Source organism: Squalius cephalus, assembly GCF_949319135.1.
Source record: "Squalius cephalus genome assembly, chromosome: 20".
Taxonomy (NCBI): domain Eukaryota; kingdom Metazoa; phylum Chordata; class Actinopteri; order Cypriniformes; family Leuciscidae; genus Squalius; species Squalius cephalus.
Genome location: NC_137141.1, coordinates 1,127,501 through 1,155,285, shown reverse-complemented (window position 1 = coordinate 1,155,285; position 27,785 = coordinate 1,127,501). Strand labels below are relative to the sequence as shown.

The 27,785-nt window shown below is 38.9% G+C and overlaps 3 protein-coding genes across 4 annotated transcripts in view; 2 read left to right on the top strand and 1 right to left on the bottom strand.

The window, feature by feature from the left end:
* Positions 1-347: 347 nt before the first annotated feature.
* On the bottom strand, positions 348-11,831 carry LOC307148200 (uncharacterized protein; the record flags this gene model as incomplete). The annotated part of the gene is made up of 3 exons (XM_079853555.1): positions 11,797-11,831; positions 4,157-4,266; positions 348-4,051 (listed from the first exon to the last, which is right to left on the bottom strand). The coding sequence occupies exons 2-3, from the start codon at positions 4,251-4,253 to the stop codon at positions 348-350; spliced, it is 3,801 nt and encodes a 1,266-aa protein (XP_079709681.1). The 5' UTR covers positions 4,254-4,266; positions 11,797-11,831.
* A 1,041-nt stretch (positions 11,832-12,872) lies between these two features.
* On the top strand, positions 12,873-20,181 carry LOC307148267 (uncharacterized protein). Its single transcript, XM_079853666.1, has 4 exons — positions 12,873-12,996; positions 13,519-13,616; positions 15,797-15,867; positions 17,691-20,181. The coding sequence occupies exon 4, from the start codon at positions 17,844-17,846 to the stop codon at positions 19,548-19,550; it is 1,707 nt and encodes a 568-aa protein (XP_079709792.1). The 5' UTR covers positions 12,873-12,996; positions 13,519-13,616; positions 15,797-15,867; positions 17,691-17,843; the 3' UTR covers positions 19,551-20,181.
* Positions 20,182-24,169: 3,988 nt separating this feature from the next.
* The window catches only part of fam98b (family with sequence similarity 98 member B), a 17,768-nt gene continuing 14,152 nt past the window's right edge, over positions 24,170-27,785 (top strand). Inside the window, exons 1-2 of one of the 2 annotated variants that reach the window (XM_079853788.1) lie at positions 24,170-24,358; positions 24,856-25,004. In XM_079853788.1, the coding sequence (XP_079709914.1) occupies positions 24,318-24,358; positions 24,856-25,004 (190 nt within the window). In that variant the 5' untranslated portion in view covers positions 24,170-24,317. The remainder of the gene's footprint in view (positions 24,359-24,855; positions 25,005-27,785) is intronic. The other variant, XM_079853787.1, reaches the window with a different exon arrangement.

The window sequence follows — 27,785 nt, the reverse complement described above, 5'->3', positions numbered from 1 at the left end:
TCATCACAGAGTCCACTACGGAGCGCAGGAGGATGAGATGGCCCGATTCCATGGAATGCAGGATAGAATCAAATATCCGCTAACGGTCCGCATACGTTACACGTTCATTGTAGCCAATGCGGAAGTGCTAACATGTCATATACCATTATAACTTTAGCATGATAACTTACAAAATGATAGCATGTTACCATCATAACAATACAAAATGTACACATTAATGCTAATCATCTCAACATACCAATGGTCTTACAATTGCTCAGCTGTCTTTTTGACTTATTTTTCATCCATTAACTCACTTTTGTTCTGGTTTATACTAACACATGGCTGCAGCCATGGCATGTTTTTCACTAATATCCAAAGAAATTTGCAAATTTCTTAAGAAAACCTTTCTTTTCTTTTCTCTCCCGTTTTTGTTCAGACAATTCTTCTTCTGTTTTTGTGAGTTTATCTTGTTTAGCTACTTTGGAGATGATTTTTGCTTTTTCCTTCATTGCCTCCAAAGACTGAATTCGAGCCGTGTAACCCTCTTTTGCCTCTGACTTCTCGCCCTCGATCAGCATGTCGATGTACTCTGGAGTGGTCAGAGGGTTGGGCCTCAGCGCGATCTCTTGCAGACGAGTTATAGATTGAGCCGACTGATTCATGAGGGACACGATCATGTCTTGAAGGTGAACAATCTCTTCCTCTTGCCTCTCAATCAATTCCTGAACGGTCATCTTTTCTTTTGTAGCTTTTTTGTACTTGTCTTTTAGCTCCAGCAGTGTCTGCTTCTCTTTTACTTGAACATAGTCCCAACTGTATGTTTGGTTGAAATGCACATTCCAAATGCATTTTCCAGGGCAGACAGTGCACCTCCCTGTCCTATCCATCGATGCACAGCCATGTTTTTGAGCATCATCTGCTATCGCACACGGGTAGTGGCATGTTATTGAACATTTCTGGCAGTTGGTAATGTACTCTCCTTTCTTTGTGAGCTGTTTTTTGACTGGCCTAATAACGTCCACCTCAATCTCAAAGTTTTCATTTGAAGTCATGGCTGTTTCATGCTCTTTAATCTTTTCTTTGGTTGTCCTTATTTCTTCAAGTTTTGCTAATCCAGCTTTAACTTGCGGCTGCAAACCTTCAACTGCTGTTTCAAGATGCTTTCGTTCTTTTAAAACCTCTTGGGTCATGAGCAAGCTTTTGGTTGTCATTTTTTTCAAAGCAGTGAAGAACTTCACCATACTTTTGGCACCCATGTTCCAAAACATTTCGTCAAAGTTGTCATCATCCTCATCAGATCCCTCATCACAGGCCCTGTCACTGCTGCTTCTGTTATCTGCAAACAATGCAGAGTTGTTGAACTTGAAGTGAACTGGAAGCCCTATATCATTTTTCGGACATGGAACCCCAGAGGCGCTTATTGCCTCCAGAACCGGTGGCTGCTTGCCATCCGCAAAAGTCACCAGCATCTGAATGTTCTCTGCCACATCTTTGCCAAAAATGGAGAGTACCGAGTCAAACACATATCGCTGTGTTGCTGTTAGTCGTGCAAGAGAGGCCTGGGTAACAAAGCACACGGCATCAATCTCACTTACCCCATTAGCAGAGGTAAAAAGCCTCCTGATTTGCTCTGTGATCTCCCTGTCTCTTCCTATTCCTCTTGTGTCCCCAAACCCTGGTGTGTCCACAATGGTCAGAGAGAAGGGGACTTTAAACCCCTCTTGGTAGTTGATTTTGTACACAGTGGCTTCAGATGTCTGACTTTCAGATTGTGATCTCGTCTGATCCTCCTCAATTAATTGAAATCTGAAATTGTCCTTCCACTCTACACCAACAATGTAGTTGATCATTCCATTGATCAGAGTGGACTTTCCTGATCCAGTTGCTCCAAGAAGCATTATTGTGCGATTTTCCCTCATGCATTCTTTGCCAAGGTTATACCTCCGGCATCCATCAACATCCATATCTTCTTCTTTCAGAGGCAGTTTGTAAACTGATGGAGATTCAGAATGTAATCTCTTGCTAATATGTTTGAGGAACTCGGAAAGACGTGCAAATTCACGTTTTGTTGTGCAGACATTAACAGGGATGCTTTCTTTGCTTCTGCCAGCCACACCACAATCACATCTGACCCTGACAACATATTTTGTTCCTGACTGAAGCTCTGATATTATTGCCTTTTCAGCTCCTGCCATCATTTCATCCCATTGGAGATCTTCCTCTTTAACCCCGTTGTCTGTTTTGGCGAACTCCACAATGTAGCTCAAAATGTGGATATCTTGTCCAAGCTCAGCAGGTTTCTCCCAGCTAACGGATATCTCACTTGAATTTGGTTCGACTTCAGGTTTTCCAGGAGGGCTGCAAGGTAAGGTTTTAGTGGAACCGGGGACTTCCTTGGCTGGCCCAAAACCTGCTGAGGTCACTGCTCTGCATCTGAACATATACTCTGTGTTAGGACTCAGATCGCTCACTGTGACTTCTTCAGCTTTTGGTGCTGTCTTCTGTTTCCATCCCTCCTCTCCACTGACACAGTACTCAACACAGTAGGAGGTGATGTCCTCTGCTCCAAATCTGGGTGGAGAAACCATCAGCGTCACACTGTTATGGTTTATATCACTTACTGTCACTGTTTCCGGCTTTGAAGGCGGCTCAAAGTTCTCACTGACAGAAACGCCTTCTTTATAAAGGTAGATGCTTGAACCTTTCTGTGTTTCATTTGTTGAACCTACTGTCAGGAACTTAATGTTCTTGTTCTCCTTGTTAGCCTCTGCAAAATCACTGAAGAGCTTTGCTTTGTTCCGCAATGAATCTGCTACTTTCTTTGAAAGGTACCATTGTTCCTTCTCTACATCTTGGGTATGTGCCCATTGAGGGTCTTCTGGTTGTTTTAAGTAGTTTGATAAAGCTGAGAGGTACGGTTCAGCACTTCCAAGTGAGGTGAAAACAAAACACACAGCATGGTCTGCACTGAGAATTTCCTCATGAAGACCATTTTGAGAAGGGACAATCTGTGTGTTTTTCATCATGTTGGTGAAAGACTTTAACATGCAGATTTCTCTCTCTTTACAGTCCATCCACTCGGTCAGGTGTTTGCTGTTGAAAGGAGAAGAATGTCTCTTCTTCAGGATGTCTGCGAGCCCAGCCTCCTCTTCTCCTCCTCCTCGGATTGATGGAAGTTTCTTTGCCAAGGTTCGTTGGAATTCCAGTTTGAACTCAGAGGACATTTCTTTAAAACTTTTAATCTTTTTGCCGATCTGTGGGAACTGCTGTGCAGTGGTGGTCCTCAGTGCATCATTGCACCTCATTTCCAGCTCACTGAAGTCCTCCAGGACAGTCTGTGATTCTTGAACTAATCTTATACTTATCTGACGGACAAGTTTGGCAGCAGAAGAATCTAAACTTGTCAGTGGCAACAGCCAGACCTTCATTGGTACGGCATTTTCTCCATTGGCTCCCAACAATTTTGGCAGGCTTTGGTAGACTTCTACTGCATCCTGAAAGGATGTAGGAGATTTCTGAATTGAAAAGTCTCCAAAGAATCTGCAGGAAAATTTGTCAACATTTTCTCTGTCCTTGTCTTCCATTTTCACCGAACCTTCACCCTCTATTGCAAAGCAGGGAATCTTCTTGATCATCACCTTCAAGTTGCCTTGAATGTCTTGATGATTTTCCTTTTTGGACACTTCGCGGTCAAAGACAAAAAATGCTTGTGCCCCATGAAGGATACCTGTGACTACATGTGTTGCTAATCCTTTATCAAAGACATACGGATGCTTAACATTGCCTCTTCCAAGGTGATTCATCGACAGTTCCCGGAACTTTGTGGTAGCTTTGTACTTCAGAGTTACTCTGGCCTGATTTTTGGATGCCTTATGATCATTCAGGTATTTGGCCGATCCTTCAACCTCGACCAGTCCACCTAAAAAACTTGCTTTCAGAGAGGCTTCAACTGTTAGCGCTGAGGATTTATCCTCAATTGATTCAGAAGCAACTATCTCAAAGTCACTGTTGTGTTGTGGTCTTTCTCTTGTATTTTTTTCCAAGTCATCACAGTCCCACAGTGTCATGCCTGCCAGAAAAGAATTAAAGGAAGTTAGATTGCCTTTTACTGCATACGCTTGGTTTGGAATTGTGTCGTTCAGTTCCATTTAATAACTTTACATGTGGATCTTACCAGGGACGAGTGAATCTTGGCGGCAGTCATACAGCATCCCGAGGCTGAAGGGCCGGCCGAGCGCGGCCACCTCTATCGTTCTGATGGCGTCAGCCATCGCTTAGTCTAGACTAGGAAAAACAGAAAGTATGTTAGTTTACTGCTCATCATGTTTTCTGACATCTTGTATAGTTGCATTAACAAAGACAAGCTCCTCTGAAGTCAAGAGTAAATAAAACATGTTGCTTTTTGGTGAACACTTTAGGAGTTAAATTTAAGGGATAGTTTGGATCTTTTGAAGTGTAATTGAATGAGGTAGGCTACTTCTCTATAGTCAGTGTAGCTACAGTAGTTTGGACCCAGTTTGGAGAAGCAGGCAAGTGTTCCGACACAGAAGCTAAGCAATGTACTGCTGTGGGGGGGGGGGGGCAGCTGCTAAAGATATTTTAGACACCTAAAATAAAGGACCACGTAGAAAAAAATCAAATATCAGTTAAGTGTGCACTATGTTTCGAATATTTTCACCGCTTTGCCACAGAGGCCTTTCATTTGGCACTACTTTTTCTAAACTGTAGAACTTCTTCATTCCTACGCATGAGTGTGACTGTATTACGCCGCAGATCAGCATTTGATTCAGGTTGTTTATGGAATAACCTAAACAACTACAAGAAATTAAAATTGAGCGATTGTGACAGCAATGACAAAATGCTGTTCCCAGTGGAGCCAGTGTATGAAGAAGAACCTTTGCAGAGAGAGACTGAATGGGCATAGGAATACGGATATTCTGCGGTTGAGAAAATGTGCAGTAGGAAAGTGCTGTCTAACGGCAAGGTAAAGCGGTGAAAACATTCTAAATATATTGTCTACCGCAACTTATAGAGATGTCTTCTAAAATACGTTTAGCTGCTGCCCCAGTCCACAGCAGTATATTGCTTAGCTTCCAAGTGGCTTCTCCAAACTGGGGGGCGCGCCGACCGCCATCTACTGAAGCTAATGCACTGACTATGGAGAAGCAGCTCATTAGAGGTGTTGAAATTAATCAAATAATCGATGCATCGGGATGAGGTGATTGACGATACTGCATCGATGCAGTGGCCGACCATAATCGATTATAATGCAATGACATCACTCGTTAATTTTCCGTCCGCGGCATAAACATTCAAATGAAAAATAACATTCTCCGTAGCCTAACCCATTTCACACAGACAGACAGACAGACGGAGACAGGCAGACATGCACACAGACAGACAGATACATATACAAAGAAACACAAAGACACAAACGCAGATACACACACACACACGCGCAAAATGGAGCGGAGACACGGGAGAGTGGAGAGAATCGCAAATCGAGAAGAGGAAAGGAAACTGAGAAACATCGAGAGACTTAAGCTGAAGAGGTGTACACTACGGCACGCTTCTTGCCTAACAGCAGGGGTTTAGTGCTAGTGTGCCTGGCTAAAGCTGGAGCTAACGGTGGAGAGTTGCTGATTGTGGACCGGAGAGGACGACAGCGTGTTTCCCTACTGAAGAGGACTTTGCCGTAGCTGGTTTTCGTTTTCGTGTTGGAGCTGTTTCTTGGACTAACAACTAACTGTAAGTTGGATTTCTGTGTGTTTACTTCACTGAAGATAACGTCCACACGAGCTACCATCAGGCCCGCAACTTATTTGTGTGTGAGTGTGAGTGTGAGTGTGTGTGGGGTAACACAGTGGTTTAATAGGGTTTGTGTACGTTTTACATTGAAACTGCTGTAAGGAGGAATAATTTTGTGTAGCTGGAGTGTTTTTTTTTTAACTCTATTGTGAATACACACAAAAAAAAAGAAAAAAAAAAAACATGAACATTGTCCTGAGACTGGGCTTCATACATTATTTACAATCAGAAACAAACAATTTAAGGCATAGGCTTATGTCCTATTTCAGAAAGTCGGTAGCAGGACCCCATCTTCTTTCAAAAACTGGGGTTTTTAATTGCAGTTGTGCTGTCAACCGTTCCATTAACCCCTTAACTGTCACCCCCCTTTTGAGAATGGACATTAAAATGCACTATTCAAGCTTAAATGGTTGTAATTCAAGAATGCTTTGGAGTATAGACCAAAGTTTGGTCTTGTTTTAAAGGGAAAAATAGCAGATTATTACTGAAGTGAAAGCACTTCAAAAAATTAAAGTATGAAAAAGTTATGGAAGTTTAAATTTACATTAAATCAAATATAATTTATTTAATATTTTTCTTTTATATAAAATAAATATTTTACAAAATATGTTTTACAAAAAAATTACTATAAAAGCCATATATCTAACCAAGTTGTGTTCCAAATTTGAAGTTGATATCACAAAAATTGAAGTTCCCATGAGATTTTGTTTAGGCGTATTACCAAAAATAGCCACCGGGTGTCATTGAATTCCATTGAATTTAACTGTATGCATTCTACCATAACAAATTAATAAATTTCTGTCCAAATATCACTTCTGTCACAAAATATGGAACCTTGAGACTCAGACCTTTCTGACAATATGTGTTTTGTCAAGATTAGAAAATATTTTGATCATAAATTATGAAACATGACGACGCCCAAAAGGGGAGGAGCTTTGTGCAGGGGAGGAGTATCGTTTCTATGGTAACACAATGTCCAATTTCAAAACAGTTTTCACAGGATGAATTCTGAGATCGTAAGCTTTCAAATGATACCTAATTTATGATAATTACTAAAATATGTGATGTAATAAAAAAAGGCAATAAAAAAGATAATATTATATCTTAGAGGATAATATGTATATTATACTTTTTAGAGGATAATATTATTTTATAATTTTTTTTTATTGACAAATACTAGATTAAATGTTTTATTATGAACTTTTAGCATGAAAACCAAAGTTTCAATTATTAAAAGTGTGTGCGTCGACTTTTTGTGACAAACGCCAGAAACGCCTGTTATGATGTAGATTTTTATAGGTGCGCTCTTGCCATAAATTCATCTATTTCTGTACCTGCATAAATTGTAACAAAAAACAGTGCTGAAATATCTATTAAATAAACTTGTCTTATCTTTTGTGTCCATTGCGTAACGGTAGGTGGCTCAGGTTTTAACCAAAAGATTGTTATCATTTTCCTTGCCGTCATTAAGAGGAGATGGAGAAGAAATGCTTGGTCTTGAGAAAGATTGTCTGGAAAGATATCCAGTAAAAATATTTGGGATGCTCACTTTTAGTAGATTTTCCAAAATACCCTTAATGTCCTTCCAAAAGTTATGTATGGTGGGACAGTCCCAAAAGATGTGAGTTTGATCACCGACCAATCCACAGTTCCTCCAACATTTGTCACTCATGATACTCTTGGCGAGGAAAGATTTTAACCTGAGTCCTGAAAAATCTGGTTTTCGTCTTCCAATCAAACTCCCTCCAGACCTGACTGCCCACACCCTTATGACAGCCAGAGCAAATGTTAACCAAAACATCGTCATCCAAGGTAACATTCAGCTCCATTTCCCATTGTTGTTTTATGTAGCTGGAGTGTTTTAAGTGGAAACTGATAGAGAAACGGATAAAGGGGTAGTTGTGTGTAATATCATTTGGAGAAATATTGCAGTTAGCATATTTGAAGAGTGTAGTTTGTGTTACGTTTTTTTTTTTTTTTTTGTTATTCAATCTAACGGCTAAATATTATTTGTACATTTAAGTTATTGTTCAGTAAACAATACCTTTTTTGTTAAAGAGTTGTCTGAGGTCAGTTATTTCAATACAGCACAATAGATTTGCAGGTTAAAAGTAGGGGGGTATATGACTAATCCAAAATAGGTAAACCTTCATGGTAGCTACCTTAAAGAAACAAACCCAAACACCTCATCATTCCAGTCTAAAGTTACTTATTGCAGCCTGGGCATTGCACTTGACAATGCAAGTTTGTCAAATCAAATATCCTATATGGCTTTAATAGAAATTTTTTTTTGACGCATCGTGATGCATAGTGATATCGAATCGAAGACCTGATAATTTTAATCGAATCAAATTGGGAGATGAGTGAAGATTCACAGCTCTACAGCTCATACATCCACACTTTAAAAAAACAGAACTGTTCCTTTGGAGGAGTTTGTATGATGTCAAGTTTAAAAACTATATGATCGTCTGAAGGTTAATAAACATCTAACCTTTTTAGCTAATAAAAATCTTGCAAAACCAATGACAAACTAAAAAAAGTTAGTATCTAGTTTAGAATTACATTTAAGGCAAGGCAAGGCAAGGCAAGTTTATTTATATAGCACATTTCATACACAATGGCAATTCAAAGTGCTTTACATAGAAGAAATTAAAATGATAAAAAGAAATAAGAATAATTAAAACAGTATTTTATAACAATTAAAATAATTTAACAACCATATGTTTCTTTTGTGTTCATTATTATTATTATTATTTATTTTACTAATCAACAGTGTTCACATCAGACTGGATGGAATAGAACTGAGCTGATTGTGCCATCTGTCGGTGAATTAATTTTTCATCATACAATGAGAAAATGGAAAGCAACAAACTAAATAGTCTTGACAGTTGAATAAACTGGGAAAAGAACAGAAATAAAATGCGTGCCACCTGTCAGCTTCTGCTATACTGACTTCAATTCTGGACCAACATATGCTTTTCTCCTAACAGAAGATGAATTAAATTATGGTTAATCATGGTTTTGCATGGTAAATGGTTAATGCCAAGGTATAAAAATTCCAAGCTTCACAAGAATGACCATTTCCATTACAGGAAGATTGAACCAGTGATAAGTATAGTAAAGCAACATTTCTGAACAGAACAAGCTCTAAAACAAGCCATATTATCAAATTATAAAGTTGTTATGGTGGAAGTGTTGTAAGTTGTAAAACCATAGTGCTGCAGAACAGGCTTGTGTACAATTCAGAATTGAATTGAGAATGACTCCTAAATTCCAATTCAATTCTTGAATTTGAATTAACCCCTTAAATTGGCATAGACATAAAACAGTAATATCCTATACTAAACCTAAACTAATCTTGACAAACTATATATCATTTGAAAGCTTACAATCTCTAGTTTACATATTTGATGATTGATTTTCAAAATAAATTACAGAGGAGCCGTAATTGATCAATTTGCAACAAGAATATTTTCATACTCCTAATGCGTGTTCAGACCTTTATTTTGAAATAGTGATGAACATGAAAAGTCATGAAAAAATGGTAGAAACCTCAGTTTGTTTTCATGCCAAGAGTTCAAAAGATAGCATCCATTCAATTCTTTTAGAAAAAAAGGTCTAAAAATGTTTTAAATATAAAGATTAAAATTATAGATTCACCATTTGCGATGTGGCAGCGAGCTGCAATGCACATACATGTTATTTTTGTGTTTCTTAGGGGTTGAATTCATTTCAAAATCTGCCAAACTTCCAAAACTACTTCTGAATAGAATGTCTACTTCATAAATTGTATGAAAATTGTAAAAATTGTAAAAATAATGGATCAAATCACTCAAACAACATATGGAAAAGGAGGCGCCCTTATATGGGCAGTAATGTCAACTAGTGAAAAAGTGTGGTACTGCGCCCAAACAAAATCTTACTGAAAGCTTATTTTTTGAGATATCAACCTAAAATTTGAAACACAGCTTGTTCAGATGTTTGGCTTTGATTTTTTTTTTTTGCATTTTTAGAGTCCACCGGGTTTTGAAAATATAAATTTTATATAAAATATGAATAATTACATTTTTAACGTTGTACATTTTCATAAACTCAATCTTCTATAACTTTTTTTCTGTTTGACTTTCTTAATTTATTTCACGTCTACAAAAATCTGCCAAATGTCTTCTTTAAAACAAGACCAATCTTACATCTATATTCCAAAGCATTCTTGAATTACAACCATTTAAGTTCGGAATGAGCATTTCCGAAAAAAGAAAAAGAAAAAAGAGGTTAATGTCAAAAACAGGATCTGTGTCGGAAGCCTGCTGCAGAAGTTGGTGATAGACCACCTCTTCAGCTGGGTCTCGGTTCGGTTATTTGGTCCGCACCCGAGTGCGATTGCTGTATTCACACCTGCCCAAAAGGTCCGCACCAAGGGGGAAACGAACTAGAGTTCGATTCAATCGAACCAAACAAGGCAGGTGTGAATACTTCCTTAGGCTTCCTGGAAATACGACTCAGTAATTTCAGTCCAACTTCACAAAAAACAACATGTAGGCTAAACAAAGCCTATAAATGATTATAAAAAATAGGAATCCTGTTATTTGCCAAACATTGGCTAAAACATAGGCTACCAAATAAAGGGTGGTAAAATTGAAATCACTTATAGCTAGACATTCATCTTCTAGAATCTGACAGTAAGTTTTGTGAGTTTATTTTTAGTCCATCTCCTACCCTGAAGTCCGTTTTGCAGAGATGGACTATAAATGAACTCCCAAAACTTACTGTCAGATTCTGGAAGATGAATTCTTCAATCAGTGGTAGAAGAGGATGTGGTGCTGGTCTTCAAGAGTCACTCTCAATCTGTCTGTCTATAAAGCCTATAAAGATCAGTCTTCATGTATTTCACAACACTTCAGCTTGTGATTCTTATTAAGTGGGGGTTATTTTTTAGGATTCTTTGCCTAACCCAAGTCTCTGAGACTCTGACACCTTGCACTTCTGGAGACTCCAGGTAGGCTGCAGTTCTGGAAAATGGTGGCGCTGGAGACTAAAGGGTTCCTGATGGTTTCACACTTAATTCTTCACCTTAATTCTTCATTATTCTGCAGTTACAGTAACATGTGTCTTTTCTTCTCCACCTGTTTCTGTCTGACCCTGCTGACCCAATGAGCATTTCACTGTCCAGTGGTCATGCCTTAACTGCAATCTCTAATACTGCATTAGTATTGCATTCTTCTCATGGGCATTTAATAATTTTTTACTTTTCAGTCTGAGTTAAATCTCTTTTTTGGCTTATTTTATCTGTAAAAGAAAACTTGCCTAATAATATAAGGGGTTTTTCATTTCCAGCCTTCATGAACAATTATATATCACTTATAAATGATTAAATACAAAATTAATTGTAGTTATTAAGATTAATATTTTTTGGAATTGGCAAAATGTGCCTGGGAATAAAATATGATCAGAAAATCAACGTGCCTAATAATTCTGCACTGTATATTTGTATTGATATATCAGTCTGTACCAAAGTGATGACAATGTCTGCTAATATGAGTACAGGCTTATTTTACTCCAAATACACTTTTGCAAACTTCTATCTTCTATCTATCTAATAGTCAAATGTTTTATAATAAAAAAAGCAAAAGTAAAAGGTGGACTTCTAAACTTATTGTAAATTTGTTACATTACATTCTATAAAAACTCTGTTTTAATAGGTATCATACATTATTACACTGTTTTCCTTCTTGCAGATGTATTTGCATAAACCTACTGTGAACAATTTCTCCTTTTCTATGGAGCCTCTTTTTGATCTATCTAATTCAGAATCAGAATAATTTAATTGATCCCCTCGGGGAAATTATTATGACATTATTACTGCATTACTATTACTGCATTGCTTACACATCATATACAACATATCCACAGTCACTGGTTAAGCAAGGAGAAGCTGCAGGACTCTTGCTCCACAGCAGAACTGGGGCATGCAACAGCACATTAACAGAAGAGAATGAATGTACTTACAGTGAAGATGTGTGTGATCATCTGAGGCACAGCTGGAGTTTCAGACATTATATGGTCTCTGAGAGGGAAACTCCCCTAGATCTTTATTCATTAATAGGGGGCGGCACAGAGGAGAATCAGCCTGACATCCCAGAAATCACTTGACCTGCAGGGTGTGTAGAGGTAATGTAAGGCCCGTTATATATTGGTCCAATCTGCCGGTCCGCCAATACACGGGGAAGGTTATCACGTGCTCTGTCCTCACTCATGCAAAGTATTGGTTGGTTAAATTTGTAATACATTGATCATATGTATTTACTCGTTAATTTCATCTGACTCCATAAATGAAAAGGTTTTAATGATATCTGTGGATCATTAATCATGAGTGAATGTTTGACTATTCCATTTAACTCTTCAATGAAAATAATATCAACGTCAGTTAGAATAATCAAATGTAACAATTTATTATGTCAGGTAAATGTATCATGCCAATTCCATAATCAATTCAAAGATAATCGATACAAAACATCAAATGCTCTGGAATAGAGAGAAGATGCAAACCCAACTTTAAGAAATACGTGAGGCTGAGAGATTTCTTTCTCTCAGCCTAACGGACCGATCTGAGGTACAGAAAAGGCCCCGAACTCTCTGCTGCATCTCATTAAATAGTCAGACCTCTTTCACATGGAAACATGTGCTAACAAAATAAATTTGCATGCAGTGGTCGCACCTTCATGGGGGTGGGTGACCATTTGCTTGAGAGACCACCTTCCTTTGTAAGTCAGTTATCCATAAACTCTTAAAACCTTATTACCTTTTATTTTATCTATCTGGATATGAGATATCTGTACCACTCACTTTGAGACATTTCAAATTACATCAAAAACATAACAGTCAATGATAAACATTCACATTAAACCATATTCTTGTGTGAGTTCTTAGTAGTTTGCAGAAGTGAGGTCGTATGGGGGAGGTCAAATGGTAATTAGCCCTTTGTCTCAGACCAGGGCCTCAACCAGTATTTTCAGTCTTACAGTAAGAGCGTTTGGGCTGTGATAAGGACCATCATAAACATTGTGGATGTGTTGACCAAAGTTCTTCTATAGGGGGTTACATTTGTGCTCCGATAGTCAACTTGCTAATGATTAATAAAACATTTCAGCAATTTTCGTTCACTTTCAGGTTTAGACGGTGGGTTTCTGGGAAATGGTCTCACTTGCTGTAAGTCATTTTATGTCCCTGTTTATCTCAGACCTCTGGTAATAAGATTAACAGTTCAGAAAAGTGAAGTTAGATAACTTTAGACTTATCAAATGCATGCTTACAGTATGTGTTATGCTTCTACTATAGTGATTATTTAATAATTAACTCAATGAAGCCATGTCAATGTATATGTCTATAAGTTGCATTCACTATGAACTTTGCTTCCAACTCAACTTTGCTAAATAAAGTTGCTAAACTTTGTGCTAATTTACTACTTATTTTTAAGTTTTGAGTATTTTTACATGTGATGGTTTTCAGTATTAGGTTTTGGAAATTAATTACTCTTCTGTTTTAGATATTTGGTTAATTATATGCATGTGTTATCAATCTATTATACAGTAATTGAGTGCAAAGATGCAAAAGCTACTTTTTGCTTTCAATATTATGGAGAGAGGTTTCTGAGAAATGGTCTAATTTGCTGTGTGTGTGTGTGTGTGTGTGTGTGTGTGTGTGTGTGTGTGTGTGTGGACTGTACTGTAGGCTGAGTGTATAAAAGGAAGCAGCAGAGTAAACTAAATCAGAACTCGTGCTCCGTTCCTGAGACAAACTGAGCGGTAACTTGCTGAACACACTGATTTGTAAGTCCACACTTTTTATCTTTTAGTGTTTGTGATAGTGAATATATTAGTTGTATTAACATAATTGTATTAATTCATTCTAGTATTAGAATTATTTGTCTTATCATCTTGAACAAGTATAACAAATGCACTGGTCAATTTTGCTCCCAGTTTGAGTTTTGCAGAAGTTATTTTGCATGAGGTAAAAAAGAGGTTTCGATATACTAATAATAATGGCATGTGAAAAAACCTATAGGATCCGGAAGAGATTACTGTGCAGCTCTAAGGGAACTGGTGGCTTAAGTCTACCCAATTTCAAGCTGTATTATTGGGCAGCACAGTTACGAGCAATAGTGGAATGGGTGATTCAGGATGTGGATACAAATTGGTTATGGTTGGAGAATCTCTCAAGCCCATCGGTTCCCTTAGAGACAGCATTATTTTTGGAACAAAAGAAATGGAGAGAACTTAAAATACAAAATGAATGGATCGCCTGTACTCATCGTATATGGTCAATGTTGAGGAAGAGACTGGGTATTCCTCTAACAACTTCACGTGCACTCCAAATAGCCAAACTGAGTGACTTTCCTCCAAGTAAAATGGATCCTGTTTTTTTTTATTGGGCAGGGAAGGGACTGATAACTGTACACCAGATGTTTGATGGGGAAATCCTAAAATCCTTTAAACAATTACAGGACAAACATGGACTATCCTCCAAAGATTTCTTCCGATATTTGCAGATACGGGACTATATAAGGTGGAGTGGGGAATGGGAATCCTTGAAAAGATTGCCTACCTCAATGGAATCCTATTTGATCAAAAATATCACTGAAAAAAAAAAAAAAAAAAAAAAACAGTTTCAAATTTGTATAATTTCCTACAGTCACAATTGTTAGATGATTCTTTTGACATAAAAGGCAAATGGGAATTAGAAGCAAATATTATTATTGAAGAAGAAGAATGGATTTATGCATGTGAAATTAGTCACAAAACCACAAAAGAATTCGGTTGGAAAGTCGTGATGAGATTCTTTAGGACTCCCTCAATTATATTCAGTTTTGACAAAAGTAAATCAAATTTGTGTTGGAGAAATTGTAACCAAATTGGAGATCATACTCACATTTTTTGGGATTGCCCTATCCTGAAACCCTTTTGGCGAGGAGTTACGCGGGAAATTCAAGTCATGTTAAAATGTAATCTGTCATTAGAATTTGTTCACTGTGTAATAGGAGTAGCCCCAAGAGAGGGTCTTAACAAACAGTACACTAAATTGATTCAGATATTACTCTTAGTGGCAAGAAAAATTCCAAGTCCTGGCTCAAGGTCCAACCCCCTACACATGAGCAATGGGTTGAAGGAGATATACTGTATGGAGAAAATTACGGCCCAACTTCACTTGAAAGTTGATCAGTTTAAGGATCTTTGGGATCCGGTTATTCATTATTTTGGTTGGACACAATAAAATGTGAGTGAAGGGGGATTTTCTTGCTTATTTTTCTTGCATTTTCATTTTTTTTTACTTTTTTTTTTTTTTAAATGCAGTAAAATGTAGATAAAGAATATTGCACTATAATTGTATGGTATAACTGAAAAAATTTAATTGTTATTTTGAACACTGATTGACATTTTACTATGAATTAATTTTTATTTTTATTTAATTTTTTTTGTGTAGGACACTGCCGAGTTTGCCGTTGTTCTTCTATGTTTGTAAAAAACAAAAAAACATTTTTTTGTACATTTGGAGTGCTGTCAATACAGAGAACAACGACAAAAATCTGTGTTGCCTACACCAAGTTATCCTCTTTTTAAAATCTGCACCCTGTTGACTTCAATGGGGCAAGTCTTAAACCTGCTTTTAGCCTCTTAACATCCTTGATGTGTCATTACAAGTGCACAGGTCATGTGAGTGACTCCTTCGGAGTGAACACGCAGGTTTAAAACTTGCCCCATTGAAGTCAACAGGGTGCAAATTTTAAAAAGAGGATAACTTGGTGTAGGCAACACCGATTTTTGTCGTTGTTCTCTGTATTGACAGCACTCCAAATGTACAAAAAAATGAGCTCAATGTTAAAATTGACCGGAGTTCTCCTTTAAATAAAAATGTAAAAAAATAAAATAAATAATGGCATGTATTAAAATGTAATACATATAGGTATATATACATATAAATGTATATAAAGGTAATTCCTCTACTCCTGCAGGCTTTTCTCCCTCGACTCTTCTGATTGCCTCGGGCAGGTCATACAGGAGCTAACTTGGATTCCCCAGCCAGGTAGGCAGACACAGCCATTACACGAAATATATGTTGTCATGTTAAAGGAAATGTGCAGGTGTTAAGAATAGGTACATGATCCCTATATAATCCCTAGTGGCTTAAAAAGTCAAGCGTATCTCTCGCCAAAATGCAACCTAGGGTCTTTTTGTGAATGTACCCGAGGCAAACTTTCGTTTAAAAGCATAATTAGGACAGAAGAGCCACTTTAAGATTAACCGTATTCTCGTTTTCGGTCAAATGGCCTTTTCAGCCGCAACTCTGAGTCTGTTCCTATGGCAACGTACTAACGGTCTAACCTGCTCGCTAGCAGGTTTTCTTCAGTTTACTTTCCCTTATAACCCTAGATGTTAACAATATTTACCTCCCCATGTGTTAAAGGGGACCTATTATGCAAAATTCACTTTTGCATGCTGTTTGGACATAAATGTGTGTTGGCAGTGTGTGTACACAACCACCCAATAGTGATAAAAATCCACTCACTCCTTTTTTATTAATCCCCATAAATCATCAGCACTGTCTCCCAGCGACCTGTTTTCAGAATGCTGTTTTAGTGACGTCACTAAGCACAGGCCCCGCCCACGAGTGTTGACAGACACTGCCGTTCTAACATAGCCCCGCCCTGATCGAGCTCACAGCTGCTGCACTGATGAGAACGTCTCCCAAGCGTTGTAGGTGTTGTGTGGCTGGATGTAGTAATCCACATAGCTCTCTCTGTTTACTCCCGAAATCTGAGGCAGCCGCTGAAGACGAGGTGGAATTATTTTGTTTTTAAAGAAAATGCTCCCTCAACTCTACTGAAATTCGTTTATGTACTTGCGCACTTCTAATAACTTACTGTGTTTACTCAGCTCTTACGGTGATTTTCTGGAGTAAAACTGACGCTTCATCTTTTGTGTGATGTACAATAAACTTTATTAAACTCATCAGTATATGTTTGATCATCATGGAAACAGCAGACTTGTAGGCTATTAATAGTGGATACATACAAGCAGATGACAAATACGTTATAATAACCGTAATTAAACTAAACTATACCTGTTCCATCTCTATACAGCACTCTGACTCTGTAGGCATTATTGTCCGACTCGAAATGAACACCGTTACTGAGAGTTTTTGATATTATCATCATTCTGTGAGATGAGATTGTCCTGAGAGACTGAGCGCGAGCTCGTGAGGCTCCGCCCCCTGTGCCGGCAGCAGCAGCTCATTTGCATTTAAAGGGCACACACTAAAACAGCGCGTTTTTCTGAGCCTCCAAAAATGACAATTTAAACATGCTGTAAAAAATGATCTGTTGGGTATTTTGAGCTGAAACTTCACATACACACTCTGGAGACATCAAAGACTTATTTTACATCTTGTGAAAAGGGGCATAATACGGGACCTTTAAAAAACAATAACTTTTTTATGAAGAGATATCCTACAAATGCAGTACAGTACTTAATATTTGGCATGTAGTTGAGAAAAGTAAAATTATCCACCTCAAACCACTCCCTTTAATTAAGTTAATCGTAATCTTGATATGTAGCTCTGTTTGCTAACTGCTGATTTGAATTTGTCAGTTGACCCAATAGATATGGTCCCATAACGTGTTATAATGGAAAATATTCCACACAAAGATTTTAACAATAGTTTTACATTAATATTGCTTCTTGACAGTAGTACACTGTATATGTGCCTTAGGTAATTCAATATTAGTGGGAGATCTGGCCTGTGTTAGTTTTAAGGTTGCACTAGTAGCAATAGGGAACACACAGTGGTGCTACAACTGAGGGTCGAATTCTGTGCATTTTTATTTTTGTACATTTCATCTTTTGCAGATTTGGACCTGAGTGCACTTCCAGAGCAGAAGACATAGACCTACACTTGTACTGCACAGACTTGGAGTCTTAACTGTTCTCTGATTAGAACTAGTTACTGCCTCCTCAGAGGGTTGGTCTTGGTCATCTTGATTGTAAATTTAGGACTTCAAAATGAATTTTTTAAAAAGCACATTGCTAAAATCCAACACAGAGGCTCGCCCTGTTTATAAAGTTCCCCTGAAAGAAGAACAAAAACGGCTTGCTGATGCTTATAAAGAAAAAAGCACATTGCTCAAATCCAACACAGGGGCTCTCCCTGTTTATATAGTTCCCCTGAAAGAAGAACACATCAGTGTTGATGGGTGCAAGCGATTCAGTTTAGGTAAAGAGTCAAAACTTAAAACTAATCGCACCATAATGGTTCTCGGAGCAACTGGGGCTGGGAAGTCAACTCTCATCAATGGGCTGATCAATTACATTCTAGGTGTCAAATGGGAGGATTCATATCGGTTTAAGTTAGTTGATGAGGGTCAGTTGAAATCACAAGCTGAAAGTCAGACTTCTGAAGTCACTGTGTACAAACTCAACCACCAGGAAGGCTTTGAAATAGATTGCTCTCTGACCATTGTTGACACTCCAGGCTTTGGAGATACAAGAGGCATAAAAAGAGACCAGATGATCACAGAACAGCTACGTAATCTCTTCTCTGCTGACTGTGGTGTCAGTGAAATCGACGCTGTGTGTTTTGTGGCTCAGGCTGCTTTAGCACGACTCACACCATCACAGAAATATGTGTTTGATTCTGTGCTCTCAATCTTTGGCAAAGATGTGGCAGAAAACATCCGGGTTCTGGTGACGTTCGCAGACGGCCAGCAACCACCAGTTCTAGAGGCAATCAATGCTTCAGGTGTCCCGTGTCCTAAAACAAAAGGTGGGCTGCCAGTTCACTTCAAATTCAATAATTCAGCGTTGTTTGCAGACAATAAATCATCCGCAGCAGACAGTATGAGTGGGGATGATGATGATGAAGGAGGCTTTGATGAGATGTTTTGGAGCATGGGAATAAAAAGCATGAAAAGGTTCTTTTCTGCTTTAAATATCATAGAAACCAAAAGCTTAAAAATGACGAAAGAGGTCCTCAGAGAAAGAAAGCAGCTCGAGAATTCAGTTGAAAATGTGCAGAAGCAGGTTAAGCTTGGGTTAGCCAAGCTTGAGGAGATAAAAGAGACAACTGGAAAACTAAAAGAGCATGAGGGAGAAATCAGCAGAAATGAAAACTTTGAGTTTGATGTCACCATCACAAAGCCCATTCAAAGAGATATTTCTGGAAGTGGAAATTACATCACTAACTGTCAGCAGTGCCATGTCACCTGTCACTATCCCTGTGGGATACCAAATGACGCCGATAAAGCAAGCTGTTGTGCAATAACAAATGGATACTGTACTGAGTGTCCAGGTAAATGTCATTGGAATGTACATTATAATCAGAAGTACAGATGGGACTATGTGGAAGTTCAAGAAAAACGAACAGTGCAAGACCTGAAAGAAAAGTACCAGAATGCCACAAAGGCTAAAATAACTGTTGAGGAACTGGTTGATGAGCTGAAGGCTGACTATAAAGATGTGCAGGCTAAGGTGGTGGCACTGATGAAGAGGTCTTCTAAGTGTTTAAACAGACTTAAAGAGATAGCACTGAAGCCAGATCCTCTCTCCACTACAGACTACATTGACATGCTTATCGAGGGAGAGAAATCTGAGGCCAAGCTCGGCTGGAAGGAACGTGTTGAGTCCTTGACAGAAATGAGACATAAAGCAGAGTTATTGGCTAAAGCAGTCAAAGGAGAGAAACTCCTCCATCGGCAAGAATCGCAGATCTAGGGCGAGGGGTTTATACTGTGTCGACACGGCTATCACATATCACTCTCAAAACTGTGTGCTGTGCTATCTATACACTTTCCAACAGCTATCACATTGCTTCAGCTCTAATCAGACAGTTACTGAAGGAAAGGCATGTGTTATTTTCATTGTTGTAAAATGTGATATTGTTCAGCCAGAAATGAAGCCAAATACTCTTCCAAAGTACATTGACATATTATTGAAATCTGAGGCCAAGCCTCGGTGGAGGCAATGAGTTTGGTCTATATAGTCATAAGACAAAAAGCAGAGTATGTGTCTTATTACTAAGCCTGAGATTCACAGGTGTCCTTTACAGGTCCCCATCACTTTTTCTGCTTTTTCTCCCAAATGTTCTGAAAACAACAAGAAATGTTAAATAACAAATGTAAGTGATATGAGAGTTTTTGTTTTGTTTTGTTTTTTGGCACAATAAGAAAACATGCAAAGCAATGTAAATATATAGACAAAACACATTTGCATTGTCCAAAAAAAAATTTACTTAAGCTAAAAGAAAACTATTTACTAATTACTGCATTATATTCAATTATATTTTTATATTCTGAATCGTCACCTGCCACCTGAATTATGTTTCCCTTTATATAAATAAAGACATTTCCACCGTAAATTGGTGCAGAAAATGTCTCCAGAAATGTCTCTCTTGCTGAGATTAAAATGACTTTGACTAAGGAAATCTCAAGCATAAAATCTGCCGTTTCTTTTGTAAAAACGTATTCCTGCAAATGTATTCCTGACATATCTATATGTGCTGTTTACCAAAAACGAACACAGATTAACGTGTGGTGATACATTTATCTACATTTTAAGTGTGACCACACTGTGTGCTGTGTGGTAAAAGTCTGCAGCTCTTTTAACTCTGCAAACCTGAACACTGAAAATGTGAAGTTAATTTTTGTATTTTATTATCATTTATATAATTCCTTAAATGTTTACATATATCTACACTGCACTTAGTTTACAGTATCCAATTCACTTCTTGTCAAGTTTTAAAGTTTTGTTTTCTACTCAATTTTTTCCTTTGAAATTTGGAAAATATAGCTTTCTTCTTTACAAAGATGTTTATTGAATTGCATTTTATTGTCCTGTAGTTATAACATGGCTCCTACTGAATAATGAAGACATTGTTAAATGACAAACAATAAATAAAATCTGTTTTGTGTAAATGCTTCTTCTGTCTTCTGATGTGTCAACTCCTCTTCTAGGACCTTTCAAATCAACCTTTACACACTTTTGGCAACAACTTCACATCATTTAACATGATCTTCATTTTCTCAAATAGTCCAACATCTTTTGGGCTAGACTTCTGGTCAAAGCAGTAAGTTACGTAGAGCCCGACCGATATGGGCCGGTGCCGATTAAAAAAGCCAGATACCGATATATCGGCCGATATTATTTATGTGTATATTATAATACAGTAGTAACATTATTTATGTGTATTATAGTACAGTACCAGTCAAAAATTTGGACACACTTTCCTATTGTAGTGTACAAACGTTTGATGGGTACTGTATATAGAATACACAGTATAAACAGAATAAATATATAAACGTTTTGCAATGATCACTCAAATGTGGTGATCAAACACTTGTGTGACAGAGATATGTAACGGAGGCAGGGTGAATGACAGAACGAGAATGATACATTTGAGCTGTAACCAAACTAGTTTGCATTGCATGTTATATTATATTATATTCTAAATACGGTTGCATAATCTTCACTGACGACTTTGTCTTTTAATTTAGTCACGTTATATAAAACATAACTTGTATCAATAAATATATCAAAAGTGTCACTGACAAAACCTTATCATCTTCTATTTTTAGTCTTAATTCCTCTAGTCTCTACCAGTGGAGGAAGATCTCAGATCTTTTATTTTGATCTGAATATCACCCGCAAAGTCACCAGTGCCTCTGCTACCCCCTGTTGTGTGAGTGGTGTATTGCATTTCACGTATCGCCCGCGTTGCTTGCATCCGACGTGTAGACTATGAAAGGGAGCACGTCGCTCGCGTCGACTCTGTAAGAGCCCTTAGAGCCCTAAAAATGCAACTTTTAACATTCAGAAATCACACTATTATCTATTCACAATATGTAGGCTACACTCATCAACACCACTGATATTGTTATACATTGGACAATAATCTCTCTCTCTCTCTCTCTCTCTCTCTCTGTGACTTCACACACACACACGACGTTGATTATTCTTGCCTACCGAAAAATTTGACTCGGTAATCCTATGCTTCACGAACTCACACAACCAGCTTAGAGCTGTCAGTATGTTGGGGTAGCCGAAACTGAGCTGCCCCCCCCCGCACCACTTCTGCATGCCATCTTCCACTTCTTGTGTGCCCGTGTGAATTTGTCACGGGCACTTTTCCAGTCCGCTTTCACTTTATCTACACTTTTTCCCATTGTGGTTGTAATCTCCCTCCAGGCATTTTCCAACGCTATTTTATTTGCATGTCACTGAGACGAACTATCATACAAATGCGGACGTATTAATAATGTACAATACTTGCAGTATCGCCCCCACCAACAACGCATAGTATTGCATGCAACGGTGCGTCGCGTATCAAAAACTGGGACGACACATTTTGCTACGCATAGACGCATAATGGCGGCCGGAGCGTAGCGATGCGTAGCCTTGCGGGCGCGTATGCGTATCGATGCGTTGACTTTAAGAGCCCTTAACATTGAAATCACTCGCGCCTGACGCGCTATTCACGTCCGGTGTGAACGCACCTTTAGTCTTTAAAGAACCCGCTACACACACTTTACACTCCAGTGTAGGGTTAAAGTTAGTGAAAGCGAACACACACACACACCCACATTAGGGGTGTCGCAATATACCGGTGTTGACGATAATCGTGATATTCAACGCATGAAATATCGACATCGTGTTAATTTAGAGTGTGACAATATACCGGTATTGGCGATAACCACAATGTTTAAAATGAATAGGACTCTTAAGATAACATGATACGTAAATGCTACAGCGCCAGTACCTTGTTGACCTCTCAGATGGCAGTATTGCACCCGCGGACACCTGTCAATAAGAAGACGAGGCAGCGCTCGTCCGCGCCCGCGCAGCTAGAGTGAAACACTCGGTCCACACCCGAAAAAAGTAAGCTCGCCAGTATTAAGAACAGAGTTATTCGGCTTCAAAGAAAACAGCACCTTAAAGGTGGTCGCACACCGGATGAGAAGCGCAGCGCCACGTCTTTAAAATTCGAACACATTCTGTATGAGTGTACACACACCGGCGGTGCCGTTCGGCTCTGTCCGCGGCGCCCAGCAACGGCTCAGGGCCGTGTTCAAAATCCTGCCGCGACACAAAGCGCCATTTACATAGTTTTATATTAAATTTACATTATATTTGTCTCAAACCATCCTAAATGATTTCACCCTGTGCTGCAATATAGCCTACATTTAATTTTACATTTATTTACAGAAATCAGCTGCTTGAATGAAAATTGCTGATGTTATCGGATTTTCAGGTGATATTCTCAATGCATTCAGTTAACGGACGCTCTGAGGTAATGTGTTTTAGATGACAGACTCAGCAACTATTTTATTTAATTGTACAGTATAGTCATAACATAGTACAGACATTATCTCAATTCCATAATGTCCTTAAACATAATGATATTGCTGGCCATAAACTGAGAAAGTGCGCGTCCGGTGTGCGATACCTCGAGTTGTCAGACGCGACGCGGCTATTATTTTACTATTCATGGAATGGGAAACGTGACATTAACTGTTAACAGGGGGTTTCTGTGTTCATATATTTAATAAAGGGTGATTATTAAAATTAAGAACCCTGTTTTTACTCATCTTATTTTTGTATTTGTATTTGCACTTGATTTTTGTGTTCAAATCTGCTATCTGCATGACTTTATTGGCAATAGGTTTAAGAGCTTTTCAGTTCTTCAGGAAACCTCAGACAGTGTTTGGCTTCAGTTTAAAACCAGATAAACTTCACATGCTTGTCTTCCTTCACAAAAATTTGCCATAGATTGAGTAGGCTACGCAAGAAGTAAAAATGCATGTGCCTTGTGTTTATCAGTATCCTTATGTTTGTTGGGTAAAAAAGAAAAACTACAAAATAAAAATTAATTTGACTGATAACTACTACCCCGCCCCATAGATTCTATAGATATCGCGATATATCGATATCGTGAATTCTTTTGGCCACAATAACCGTGGTGTGAAAAATCTAACATCGTGACAGCCCTAACCCACATGCTTAACATTACTCTCCTTTTGTGTTCCACTGAAAAAATAATCATTAAGTGCTCTTGAATGTCCTAAATTATGGCTACATTTCTGTTTTTAGCTGAATGATTTCTTATTTAAGGGCTTATCAGTTATGACATTCCATAATGCTGCTATATTCACACTTCTGTCTGTGTGATTATATGCTCAAAACTGAATGCAGGATGTTTATGACAGATTCTGAAGGGGGAAAAAAGTGGGAACAGGATTACAACCACGATTACACGGCATTGGAAATAGTTATTATGGTATTTTTAGGGATCTCGAGCGACCAAAGTCAACAGATGACATTACACAAACCCGTGTTTGGATAGGAACTCTTGTTCTGTTGTGGTTTCCTCCCGGGCGCGTTTGAGTGATGCACTTCTGCAGACGCGCGCGTGGGGGGATTTAAATGAAACACTGATGCTCATGATTGTGATTTATGTTTTTCGTTTAATCATATGTGAACGTATTTATGATGGAAAGCGATATTCTCGACATCCTGGATCAGCTCGGGTAAGCTGCAGATCAAACGCAAGAGAAATGTGGTTTGTTTTTTATGACAGTGATTAGAAACTGTGATCAAATGATAATGTTTAATGGTCGGGTGTATTTATTTGTTGCACGTTGATGAGAAGTTAACGTATTTTCCTCTGGTATCCTGATAAAGTGGTTAAGTGTTGTGTGTATTGCAAATTTCAAGTATAAAGTGTTCTGACTCTCTTCATGTTCACTTTTATATGTTTCTGTATTCCACAATGTGATATAATAAACATATTGGCATCAAAACTGAAATCACAAAATACCTCAAGAAACGGAAAGAAGTAATTAAAGTCTTTGTATTATTCACCACCAGTTAATTATTCATGTGGAGAGACTCCAGTTTAAATGTTAAGAGGGTAGAAATACAAAAAAAGTTGCAATTACCTTTTGTTTTTTATTAATTTGTTTATTAACCCAAATCCATTATAAAGTAATTATCTATGAAAGCATAAACCTGTGATGATTGGCAGGTACGAGGGGCCGCTGTTGGAGGAGGCGGGGCTTCTGGTGGCGTGTGGGCGGGGCTTCAGCTCATCTGAATATGTCAGTCTGGTGACGTGGCTCTCCTGCAGACTCTCACGCATCACTGATTCACACACACTGGAGTCGCTCATCACAGGTGACACACACACACACACACAAACACACACACACACACACACACACTCTCACTGACAGGAGTCACGCTGCTGCAGACTCTCACGCATCACTGATTCACACACACTGGAGTCGCTCATCACAGGTGACACACAGACACACACACACACTCACTCACTCACTGACAGGAGTCACGCTGCTGCAGACTCTCACGCATCACTGATTCACACACACTGGAGTCGCTCATCACAGGTGACACACAGACACACACACACACACACACACACTGACAGGAGTCACGCTGCTGCAGACTCTCACGCATCAAGTCAAGTCACCTTTATTTATATAGCGCGGTCAGTGGCATCATATCCGCGTTACCCTCGGCTTCCGCTCGTCCTGCGTGGAGTCCTGGACAAACGCGGAAGTTGTAGTTGTAGCGTCTATCAAGCAACAAACGTTAGCTTGTTTCGTGCAGTCGTTATGGAACACAATTATTCTTTACCGATTGCAGCTGGTTCTGTCGACAAAGCATGCTTAATTTTATATTTTCCACATGTAGCATTCAGTTATGTTTATGTAAGGGAAGTATTATTGCTTTAGGTTTGTGTTTAAAGGGGGGGTACCATGGTGTTTCATGTATTCAGAGTTGTTTACAGTGTTAAAGAGATGGATTCTCATGCTAAACATGGCCAAAGTTTTAAAAAAATATTTTGGACGAATAACGGAGAATTTCTATGCTGAAAATCTTACTTCCGGGTTGGTACAAGTTTCGGCTGTTTTTTTTCGATCGTGGATCTAATGACGTAGACCAGAGTGGAACTCCTTATATGAGCATTTCTCTCGGAAAAGCTCGCCCGCGCACACGTCGACCAGAGGAGAGCGAGACCGCGCACATCAACGCGCTTCAACAGGAAATCATCGGCAGCGCTGCATAGGATTTGTTCAAGAATGTCTCCAAAAAAGTGTGTATTTGGATGTGAGGGAAAGCTTACCGTGTTCAGTTTTCCAAAGAACCCAGTGTTACAGGAACAGTGGATGCAGTTTGTTTTTCCGGGGCAGCAACGGAGTGTAGGAAGTGCGGTTGTGTGTTCTGGCCATTTCAGTGACGAATGTTTTATTAACAAGGCTCAGGTCGACGCTGGATTTGCAAATCGTTTGCTATTAAAACGTGGAGCGGTCCCAGTGATAAAAGACCCCATTCATGTAAGTACAACTGGATCAGATTTCTGTCTTTTGCTGGAAATCAAGAACTACCGCTTGACTCTATAGCTCCGCCTCCAGGACCTCGGCTTTTTCCGGAGAGAATCGGAAAGCTGTATTTTTCTTTTCTAAATATAATAAAACTAAACACTTTTTTGAGATATTAAGGATGCACTACTACTCTATAGGTACTCAAGATTAACATGAGATTAGGTGAAACTGTGCATGTTATGTACCCTTTAACATTAGTTTATTGACATTGTTTATCTGGTGTTTATGGCCATGTAAATAAATATAGCATGTGTTATACATAAAGATTAATCAGTATTTTGGCAAATGATGTGGGTATGTTCGAATGTACTTTTGTTTAGAACACGTAAAACTGCGCCGCGCTATCACAACAATGAATTCGACATACAGTAACATCTATGATAACCAATTTAGTATTAAACCTTACTTTTCTTGCGGTTAATTCATTTTAATGAAATAAAAGTGTGATAAGGTTCAAGAGTCAGGAGGAAGAAGATGGGGGTCGGCGTGACTGGGACTTTATTAAAAAAAAAAAAAGTCGCACACAACGCGCATTTACCGTGGCAACCGAATGTAGCGCCCTCTAGTGGAAAAAAATTCTTGCATATTGTAGCTTTAAGTAAGGCAGATCAATAATATTGTTGAATATTAAGTGTCCCCAACTAAGCAGCCAAAGCAACAGTGGAGGAACCAAAACTCCATCAGTGACAGAATGGAGAAAAAAACCTCGGGAGAACCCAGACTCACGCCTGGTTCACACCGGATGCGGAAGCGGCGCGGAACGGAAAATCACGCGCGGTCCGGCGCCCACCTGTTCACACTAGACGCGTATTCTCTGCGGCGTTCTACAAGCGCTTCTGCTCAGTTGTTGTTTATTCAGAGCTATTTTTTTACATCATGGGTAAGTAAATAACCTCATAAAATGAATACACCATGTTTCTGTAACCAAGAAGTTTGTACACTTCTTGTATTAATACTTTTTGTTAATACTCGCGGTATTTTAATTAGAAAATTGCTTATATTTTGACAATTGACCCGATGTCTCGTGTTTCTTGGTGTGACTTCCTGCCGGAATGGACGCGGATCACTCGCGGCTCGTGCAAAAAATAGACCAGACGCCGAAACTGGCGCTTCACGGCGCGGGCCGGCCGCAGAACGACACCATAGGTTAACATGGGCGCCGAAAGGAAGCGGCCTCCGTTCCTCGTCGCTTCGGCGTCCTGTGTGAACCAGGGGTAAGTCTCTCAGTTCTCCTCTGGCCAACCAGTGAACAGTGTATGATTATGATCAGGGCAGCATTACAGGTCAGAGGTCAGATTGGATCAGAACATTCAGAATATTATCCAGTTCCCTCTGGTTGGAGGTCGGAGTCTCGCTGGTATGGAGACGGGTTTGTTGAGGATCAGTGCCGGTGGCTGTGGTGTCGATGAGGCCTTCACAGGGCTGATGAGGCTGGCACTTCAGGGATGTGTCGTGGACGTGTGCAGGCGCAGGTCCACCATCAGATCTGGACACGGCCCGGATCCGGATGACTTCAGTAAACCTTGGAATAAACAGAAAGACTAAAATTAGC